At 45.2% G+C, this 10,786-nt stretch overlaps 1 protein-coding gene across 1 annotated transcript; it reads left to right on the plus strand.

Annotated features, from left to right (window-relative positions):
• The first annotated feature begins 1,454 nt into the window (after positions 1-1,454).
• Positions 1,455-3,219, plus strand: LOC139406207 (complement C1q tumor necrosis factor-related protein 3-like). The gene is made up of 2 exons (XM_071148712.1): positions 1,455-2,800; positions 2,967-3,219. The coding sequence occupies exon 1, from the start codon at positions 1,548-1,550 to the stop codon at positions 2,214-2,216; it is 669 nt and encodes a 222-aa protein (XP_071004813.1). The 5' UTR covers positions 1,455-1,547; the 3' UTR covers positions 2,217-2,800; positions 2,967-3,219.
• The last annotated feature ends 7,567 nt before the right edge of the window (positions 3,220-10,786 follow it).

The raw sequence follows: 10,786 nt of genomic DNA on the forward strand, positions 1-10,786 counted from the left end.
AATGCTTGTTGAAGTTTTCGATAATCATGGATTTATCGGTGGTGACCGTGTTACCTTCACCACTATGGCTTATTTATTGCCTGTATATAGACTCTAGCTGGGTAGGCCTGTCTGGCTGGGGAGGCCTGTCTGGCTGGGGAGGCCTGTCTGGCTGGGGAGGCCTGTCTAGCTAGACAGGCCTGTCTGGCTGGGTAGGCCTGTCTGGCTGGGGAGGCCTGTCTGGCTGGGGAGGCCTGTCTGGCTGGGGAGGCCTGTCTGGCTGAAGAGGCCTGTCTGGCTGGGGAGGCCTGTCTGGCTGGGGAGGCCTGTCTAGCTGGGGAGGCCTGTTTAGCTGGGGAGGCCTGTCTGGCTGGGGAGGCCTGTCTGACTGGGGAGGCCTTTCTGGCTGGGGAGGCCTGTCTGGCTGGGGAGGCCTGTCTAGCTGGGGAGGCCTGTTTAGCTGGGGAGGCCTGTCTGGCTGATGAGGCCTGTCTGGCTGGGGAGGCCTGTCTGTCTGGGGAGGCCTGTCTGTCTGGGGAGGCCTGTCTAGCTGGGGAGGCCTGTCTAGCTGGGGAGGCCTGTCTAGCTGGGGAGGCCTGTCTAGCTTGGGAGGCCTGTCTGGCTATATATTCTGGTTGAAACATGTATGATTGAACGTCACCATGGAGCTAATAGATGCTCCATCATTGAATTCATGTTGACGAGAGGAATCACTTGAAGCCATTGAGTCTGGTCAGTTCTTTCAGTTTTGCTCAAAGTATTCCTGTTAGTGTCCACCTCCTTTTCAAAAAAGCCCGCCTTGGAGGAGGGGCCAGAGCAGGAAGCACTGCCCAACACAAGTTGTAGTCTTTCAGAAAGACGTCCAATGGCGTGATGGAACATCGACAACCTCATCTAACCCTTACCCTAACACAAACTCATAGTGTCAGTGTAAAACAGAGCATTGGAGATGAGCCACGAAGCAGCACTATAGGTGAACACCCCCATCAATACACCAGAAGCTGTCATAGGGTGTATCGTTCAGCGCTATAAGCCCTGACCTGACTCCCTCCTGGGAAAATATGTGTGAAACACATCTCACTGTCATAGAAACGCCTCAGACATGATGAAAACAAGCCCAGATCCCCCCAGTGTGACATTCCCCTTTAAAGACCAATTTTGTCATTTGAAAAAGTGCCCATCACACAATTTGTTTGGTTAGAAATTTTAGATATAAATTATTTTCAAGGCTACTTACTGAACTTTTCTGTTTCAATAAAATACACAATTTGAACAACAAACATAATGGAAATTCATATTTTGCAGCAAGATACTTTAATCTCAAGAGAAGACAAGTTAAATGTTAAATAAGGTTTATTGTTCTCTTACTTAAGCGACTGGCTACTCCATGTACTGGAGACAAGCACTGTCCAAATATTTATTTTTCACATTTCGCAACACTAGCGAGAAAGAATTGCGAAATAAATGGAATGTACAAGGAGTGTCTGAAACAGCATCTACATCCTAGCTGTATAAAAACAGGAAGAGAAAACTCCAGAATCAACACAGGTTCCTAAATACAGGGAGAAATGAACACTGCTGTATTTCTGTTGGTTTCGCTGTGCTGCTGCTGCTGGCTGTCTGCGGCTCAACAAGAGACCAAAAAGACTGAAAATGAAGATAAAGAATGCCAGACATCACAAGGCTCGTGCTACCCTGACTTGTGCAAGCTGCTGAAAGACTTCGGTGTCATGGAGGAGAAACTGCGAACCACGATGGAAAAACTGGGAGTCATGGAAACCCAACTCAAAGTTAGCGAGAATCAACTTGAGGAAGTGAAAAATAACGAGAGGAGGAAGGTGATCTTTTCGGCTGCCCTGGGCGGGAATGGCCACATCGGGCCAATCGACCATGACACTACCCTGATCTTCAAAAATGTCATCACTAACATCGGCAGTGCCTACAATCCAAGTACAGGTGTATTTGCTTCCCCTATTGCAGGGGTCTACTATTTCAGTTTCTTCTACCATGCCGGAGGAAGTCAGACTAAATACATTTCCTTGTTCAAGAATGGACAGCGCATGGTCACTTCCTCTGATCACCAGTCTAGCGGTGATGGAGCTGACAACGGGGCTAATGCAGTCACTCTACAGCTGGAGGTGGGAGACCAAGTGTTCCTACGCCTAATGGCTAACAATCACGTGTGGGACTCTGTAAACCACACCACCTTCAATGGGTTCCTGCTCAAACAAGTGTGACGAAATACATTGGTGGCGCCGTCCTCTGCTTTCTACTTTTGGTGATGTTATTATTGTGAACAGCTAATCTTTCTCACATACTGTAACTCCTGTATCCTAATTCATAATGTAATCTATATATCCATCATAATGTATTCAATGTAACCATCTAATCCATCATCATGTAGTCTATATATCCATCATAATGTATTCAATATAACCATCTAATCCATCATCATGTAGTCTATATATCCATCATAATGCATTCAATATAACCATCTAATCCATCATAATGTAATCTATATATCCATCATAATGCATTCAATATAACCATCTAATCCATCATAATGTATTCAATATAACCATCTAATCCATCATAATGTAATCTATATATCCATCATAATGTATTCAATATAACCATCTAATCCATCATCATGTAGTCTATATATCCATCATAATGCATTCAATATAACCATCTAATCCATCATAATGTAATCTATATATCCATCATAATGTATTCAATATAACCATCTAATCCATCATCATGTAGTCTATATATCCATCATAATGCATTCAATATAACCATCTAATCCATCATCATGTAAGTCTATATATCCATCATAATGTATTCAATATAACCATCTAATCCATCATCATGTAGTCTATATATCCATCATAATGCATTCAATATAACCATCTAATCCATCATCATGTAGTCTATATATCCATCATAATGTATTCAATATAACCATCTAATCCATCATCATGTAGTCTATATATCCATCATAATGTATTCAATATAACCATCTAATCCATCATCATGTAGTCTATATATCCTTTTTTGATGTATTCAGGCTGACATTGTTGGTATAATACATTGGTAGTGTAGCGCTGTTCTCTATTTTGTAGGTTGAGTGATTGCATCTATTATCTTCTTTTGTTTCTGATGTGATTACTGTGTGTTGATGTTGTTACACTCTTGTTTATCACCATTGTTGAAAAGCAATAAAGTCTTTAAAAAAAAGAGATGGAAATCATTTCTGCTTGATTCCAGTTTTTCACAATTGTTAATTAACACACGTTGGCTGAAACTACATTTCAGGTTCTCTAAACTATACATTCAAATCCCAAAACAGTTAGACAATTTCCCCACAGATATCTTGCAAAATTAAACACAGCAATCTAAATCATTCACGTTCAGCTCAAAATGAAACTCTGCTTACTAACGAGACACACCTAAACCTCGAATGAATCTAACTTGGTGACAAACGAGATCACGCTAATGTGACATATACAAAACACTACAATTTCAGTGTAAAGATGAAGATTTTGTTGTTTTACTGTATTTCGTTGGTGTGTACTGAAAACAAGAAAGGAACACAAATGCACAAATGTAAGTTTTATATTTCAATATGACTCAATAGATGTCAAACAGCACACCTACTGTAAAAATGCAAACATACAGTACAAATAATTTGCATATTCAAATGAAGAAACAGATGCCTATTTGTACTACTGTATTGTATGTAAGATCAATTCAACAGAATAGATCAAATAAACTGTCAAAACACAGTTAAATCAACATCATAAGTCCAGAAAAAAACTACTCCGTTGCGAAAACAAAATGAGTCATGTTTGTTGTTTTTGTTCTGGTCCTTGGCTCGACAGCGGGGGAAATATCTTCTGGAATGACACATCCACCCCTGACAGGACTCTGCTGGAACGTCGCCACAGGCCTCCTCCATGGCCTGGAGAAGGGTAGTATGGTAGTTAGGGTAGTATGGTGGTTAGGGTAGTATGGTGGTTAGGGTAGTATGGTGGTATGGTAGTTAGGGTAGTATGGTGGTTAGGGTAGTATGGTAGTATGGTGGTTAGGGTAGTATGGTGGTTAGGGTAGTATGGTAGTATGGTGGTTAGGGCAGTAAGGTGATATGGTGGTTAGGGTAGTATGGTACTTAGGGTAGTATGGTGGTTAGGGTAGTATGGTAGTATGGTGGTTAGGGTAGTATAGTAGTATGGTGGTTAGGGTAGTATGGTAGTATGGTGGTTAGGGTAGTATAGTGGTATGGTGGTTAGGGTAGTATAGTGGTATGGTGGTTAGGGTAGTATGGTAGTATGGTGGTTAGGGTAGTATGGTAGTATGGTGGTTAGGGTAGTATGGTAGTATGGTGGTTAGGGTAGTATGGTGGTTAGGGTAGTAAGGTGATATGGTGGTTAGGGTAGTATGGTAGTTAGGGTAGTATGGTGGTTAGGGTAGTATAGTAGTATGGTGGTTAGGGTAGTATGGAAGTATGGTAGTATGGTGGTTATGGTAGTATGGTGGTATGGTAGTATGGTGGTTAGGGTGGTATGGTGGTTAGGGCAGTAAGGTGATATGGTGGTTAGGGTAGTATGGTAGCATGGTGGTTAGGGTAGTATGGTAGTATGGTGGTTAGGGTAGTATGGTGGTATGGTGGTTAGGGTAGTATAGTAGTATGGTGTTTAGGGTAGTATGGTGGTTAGGGTAGTATGGTGGTTAGGGTAGTATAGTAGTATGGTGGTTAGGGTAGTATGGTGGTTAGGGTAGTATGGTAGTATGGTGGTTAGGGTAATATGGTAGTATGGTAGTATGGTGGTTAGGGTGGTATGGTGGTTAGGGTAGTAAGGTGATATGGTGGTTAGGGTAGTATGGTAGCATGGTGGTTAGGGTAAGAGAGAATAAAGTAGACAGCACACATCAAACGTGTGATTTATGACCCTGATTTATGACCCTGTGTCCGGATGACGTGTGCATGCCCATATTTGGGCATCTGGTCAGGACATCCTGGCAGGAACTGATCGTGTGCCTTTACCCATATATGGGCATCCTGTTCCTGTTCTCACGCGTTAGAGGGTGTGCTAATTTATGCATATATTGTATCTATTCCTTTGAAGTTGTCATGATCATTGATGTCTAGGGACCTCTTTGAACTGGGGAGGGATGTGTTTGAACATTTCAAAGAGTATGGCCCCCCCACCGCCCCTGTTTTATTGACCTTAGGGCTGTTGTCTATGAAACAGGAATGTCCGGGGTATTGGGTGTGGCAGACGCATTATAAATAAAGCCCAGAACAAGACATGCGGCCTCAGAACAGTAAACAAGATTTAAAAAATAAACATGGATTTTGTGATCAGTGGCAAAGCTGTGATGACCGTAACAACGGAAGCAGGACCGCGGCTGAAACATAAAGAAAGGGCCAAGTATAAAGGCACAATAGACGATGCGCCAAAAAAGTGGTTTCTAAGTGTGTATAGAACCCAGATACCGCCTGCAACAGTGCTGAAAGATCAAGAGCTGATGTCTCATGGACAGCATCGGGGGTTTCAGTTTGATTACCCGGCCTGTAGAGTGAACCTCTACACGGTAGCCGAAAGAGAAGAATATACAGATCAGACTTTAGGAGTGGACTACGGGCTTGAAGACTGGCCGGTTTTTCGCAAGGTTGTGTGTCCTGAACTAAGACTTATCACCAAGGGGTATAGTGTGTTCACAGGCTACGAGACCCGTTGGGAAGGTGCCCCTGACTCCTCAGGAAGAATAATTTACAGGGTGAAAATACAAAGAAAGAATGGACTTCCCATGTGGCTGCGTGGAGTTCAATATCAGCAACGAGGAAACCCGCAACCAAAACATTCGTGATGGAGGCCTGACTGGGGATTTTAGGTTGAGCATGCTTATTCCTTTTAAAAGTTGGGATTTAATGGAATTGAAAATGTTAGAGTTATTGGACGCTCTTTTTGTACAGAGTCAACAGCGGCAGAGCATTGTTCATGTAAGGAAGTGCATAATATATGCGATCAATCACCCCAGCCAACGACGACATCCGTGTTTATACCCTCAAGATACTACTTCTTCTACCATTTTGAGGAGCTGGTGAAAAGACTGTGGTCCAGCCGGTTTATACCTATACTGGTTCACCAACTACTTCTCTGATAGAGTTCAGTGTGTCAAATCGGAGGGTCTGCTGTCCGGACCTCTGGCAGTCTCTATGGGGGTGCCACAGGGTTCAATTCTTGGACCGACTCTCTTCTCTGTATACATCAATGAGGTCGCTCTTGCTGCTGGTGAGTCTCTGATCCACCTCTACGCAGACGACACCATTCTGTATACTTCTGGCCCTTCACTGTCTTTGGACACAACCCTCCAGGCAAGCTTCAATGCCATACAACTCTCCTTCCGTGGCCTCCAATTGCTCTTAAATACAAGTAAAACTAAATGCATGCTCTTCAACCGATCGCTACCTGTACCTACCCGCCTGTCCAACATTACTACTCTGGACGGCTCTGACTTAGAATACGTGGACAACTACAAATACTTAGGTGTCTGGTTAGACTGTAAACTCTCCTTCCAGACCCATATCAAACATCTCCAATCCAAAGTTAAATCTAGAATTGGCTTCCTATTTCGCAACAAAGCATCCTTCACTCATGCTGCCAAACATACCCTTGTAAAACTGACCATCCTACCAATCCTCGACTTTGGCGATGTCATTTACAAAATAGCCTCCAATACCCTACTCAACAAATTGGATGCAGTCTATCACAGTGCAATCCGTTTTGTCACCAAAGCCCCATATACTACCCACCATTGCGACCTGTACGCTCTCGTTGGCTGGCCCTCGCTTCATACTCGTCGCCAAACCCACTGGCTCCATGTCATCTACAAGACCCTGCTAGGTAAAGTCCCCCCTTATCTCAGCTCGCTGGTCACCATTGCATCTCCCACCTGTAGCACACGCTCCAGCAGGTATATCTCTCTAGTCACCCCCAAAACCAATTCTTTCTTTGGCCGCCTCTCCTTCCAGTTCTCTGCTGCCAATGACTGGAACGAACTACAAAAATCTCTGAAACTGGAAACACTTATCTCCCTCACTAGCTTTAAGCACCAACTGTCAGAGCAGCTCACAGATTACTGCACCTGTACATAGCCCACCTATAATTTAGCCCAAACAACTACCTCTTTCCCTACTGTATTTTATTTATTTATTTATTTTGCTCCTTTGCACCCCATTATTTTTATTTCTACTTTGCACATTCTCCCATTGCAAATCTACCATTCCAGTGTTTTACTTGCTATATTGTATCTACTTTGCCACCATGGCCTTTTTGCCTTTACCTCCCTTATCGCACCTCATTTGCTCACATCGTATATAGACTTGTTTATACTGTATTATTGACTGTATGTTTGTTTTACTCCATGTGTCGTTGTATGTGTCGGACTGCTTTGCTTTATCTTGGCCAGGTCGCAATTGTAAATGAGAACTTGTTCTCAACTTGCCTACCTGGTTAAATAAAGGTGTTCTCAACTGGCCTACCTGGTTAAATAAAGGTGTTCTCAACTGGCCTACCTGGTTAAATAAAGGTGAAATAAAAAAAATAAAAAAATAAATAAAATACCATCGCTGGTCAGAGCCCTGGAGTCTATGGGTCTATTCCCAGAGTTTACGGGGTAACCAAGGCTTTCCTACATGAACTGAAGGAGGCGATCTACATCCACGAGAAACTCAAAGAATTCCGACACACCCTGGTGGACAATAACAAATACAGGGAAGCTGTGGTGGCGGATGTGATGACTTTCTGGCTCAATAAACCCCAAGAGACCGAGTGACATTTTGTTATTTAGATGTAAAGCAATGGGTAACTATGTGTATAAATACATTTTTTTGAGAGAGAACTTACAAATGTTATGCATCAAATTATTGAGAATAAAGTGAGCAATGTATCGTTCTACACAACCCACAATTTCTGTGTAACGCTCAATGAGTGAATAGGTGTGGAGTCAGGCTCAGAGTGTATAGGTGTGGAGTCAGGCTCAGAGTGTATAGGTGTGGAGTCAGGTGCAGAGTGTATAGGTGTGGAGTCAGGCTCAGAGTGTATAGGTGTGGAGTCAGGTGCAGAGTGTATAGGTGTGGAGTCAGGCTCAGAGTGTAAAGGTGTGGAGTCAGGCTCAGAGTGTATAGGTGTGGAGTCAGGTGCAGAGTGTATAGGTGTGGAGTCAGGTGCAGAGTGTATAGGTGTGGAGTCAGGCTCAGAGTGTATAGGTGTGGAGGCTCAGAGTGTATAGGTGTGGAGGCTCAGAGTGTATAGGTGTGGAGTCAGGTGCAGAGTGTATAGGTGTGGAGTCAGGTGCAGAGTGTATAGGTGTGGAGTCAGGCTCAGAGTGTATAGGTGTGGAGTCAGGCTCAGAGTGTATAGGTGTGGAGTCAGGCTCAGAGTGTATAGGTGTGGAGGCTCAGAGTGTATAGGTGTGGAGTCAGGTGCAGAGTGTATAGGTGTGGAGTCAGGTGCAGAGTGTATAGGTGTGGAGTCAGGCTCAGAGTGTATAGGTGTGGAGTCAGGCTCAGAGTGTATAGGTGTGGAGTCAGGCTCAGAGTGTATAGGTGTGGAGGTGCAGAGTGTATAGGTGTGGAGTCAGGCTCAGAGTGTATAGGTGTGGAGTCAGGCTCAGAGTGTATAGGTGTGGAGTCAGGTGCAGAGTGTATAGGTGTGGAGTCAGGCGCAGAGTGTATAGGTGTGGAGTCAGGTGCAGAGTGTATAGGTGTGGAGTCAGGTGCAGAGTGTATAGGTGTGGAGTCAGGCTCAGAGTGTATAGGTGTGTAGGTGCAGAGTGTATAGGTGTGGAGTCAGGCTCAGAGTGTATAGGTGTGGAGTCAGGCTCAGAGTGTATAGGTGTGGAGTCAGGCGCAGAGTGTATAGGTGTGGAGTCAGGTGCAGAGTGTATAGGTGTGGAGTCAGGCGCAGAGTGTATAGGTGTGGAGTCAGGTGCAGAGTGTATAGGTGTGGAGTCAGGTGCAGAGTGTATAGGTGTGGAGTCAGGCTCAGAGTGTATAGGTGTGTAGGTGCAGAGTGTATAGGTGTGGAGTCAGGCTCAGAGTGTATAGGTGTGGAGTCAGGCTCAGAGTGTATAGGTGTGGAGTCAGGCGCAGAGTGTATAGGTGTGGAGTCAGGTGCAGAGTGTATAGGTGTGGAGGCTCAGAGTGTATAGGTGTGGAGGCTCAGAGTGTATAGGTGTGGAGTCAGGTGCAGAGTGTATAGGTGTGGAGTCAGGTGCAGAGTGTATAGGTGTGGAGTCAGGCTCAGAGTGTATAGGTGTGGAGTCAGGCTCAGAGTGTATAGGTGTGGAGTCAGGCTCAGAGTGTATAGGTGTGGAGGTGCAGAGTGTATAGGTGTGGAGTCAGGCTCAGAGTGTATAGGTGTGGAGTCAGGCTCAGAGTGTATAGGTGTGGAGTCAGGTGCAGAGTGTATAGGTGTGGAGTCAGGCGCAGAGTGTATAGGTGTGGAGTCAGGTGCAGAGTGTATAGGTGTGGAGTCAGGTGCAGAGTGTATAGGTGTGGAGTCAGGCTCAGAGTGTATAGGTGTGTAGGTGCAGAGTGTATAGGTGTGGAGTCAGGCTCAGAGTGTATAGGTGTGGAGTCAGGCTCAGAGTGTATAGGTGTGGAGTCAGGCGCAGAGTGTATAGGTGTGGAGTCAGGTGCAGAGTGTATAGGTGTGGAGTCAGGCGCAGAGTGTATAGGTGTGGAGTCAGGTGCAGAGTGTATAGGTGTGGAGTCAGGTGCAGAGTGTATAGGTGTGGAGTCAGGCTCAGAGTGTATAGGTGTGTAGGTGCAGAGTGTATAGGTGTGGAGTCAGGCTCAGAGTGTATAGGTGTGGAGTCAGGCTCAGAGTGTATAGGTGTGGAGTCAGGCGCAGAGTGTATAGGTGTGGAGTCAGGTGCAGAGTGTATAGGTGTGGAGTCAGGTGCAGAGTGTATAGGTGTGGAGTCAGGCTCAGAGTGTATAGGTGTGGAGTCAGGCTCAGAGTGTATAGGTGTGGAGTCAGGCTCAGAGTGTATAGGTGTGGAGGCTCAGAGTGTATAGGTGTGGAGTCAGGCTCAGAGTGTATAGGTGTGGAGTCAGGCTCAGAGTGTATAGGTGTGGAGGCTCAGAGTGTATAGGTGTGGAGTCAGGCTCAGAGTGTATAGGTGTGGAGTCAGGCTCAGAGTGTATAGGTGTGGAGTCAGGTGCAGAGTGTATAGGTGTGGAGGCTCAGAGTGTATAGGTGTGGAGTCAGGCTCAGAGTGTATAGGTGTGGAGGCTCAGAGTGTATAGGTGTGGAGTCAGGCTCAGAGTGTATAGGTGTGGAGTCAGGCTCAGAGTGTATAGGTGTGGAGTTAGGCTCAGAGTGTATAGGTGTGGAGGCTCAGAGTGTATAGGTGTGGAGTCAGGTGCAGAGTGTATAGGTGTGGAGTCAGGCTCAGAGTGTATAGGTGTGGAGGCGCAGAGTGTATAGGTGTGGAGTCAGGTGCAGAGTGTATAGGTGTGGAGTCAGGCTCAGAGTGTATAGGTGTGGAGTCAGGCTCAGAGTGTATAGGTGTGGAGTCAGGTGCAGAGTGTATAGGTGTGGAGTCAGGCTCAGAGTGTATAGGTGTGGAGGCTCAGAGTGTATAGGTGAGGAGTCAGGCTCAGAGTGTATAGGTGTGGAGTCAGGCTCAGAGTGTATAGGTGTGGAGGCTCAGAGTGTATAGGTGTGGAGTCAGGCTCAGAGTGTATAGGTGTGGAGTCAGGCTCAGAGTGTATAGGTGTGGAGTCAGGTGC

Source organism: Oncorhynchus clarkii, chromosome 3 (assembly GCF_045791955.1).
Source record: "Oncorhynchus clarkii lewisi isolate Uvic-CL-2024 chromosome 3, UVic_Ocla_1.0, whole genome shotgun sequence".
Classification (NCBI taxonomy): Eukaryota; Metazoa; Chordata; class Actinopteri; order Salmoniformes; family Salmonidae; genus Oncorhynchus; species Oncorhynchus clarkii.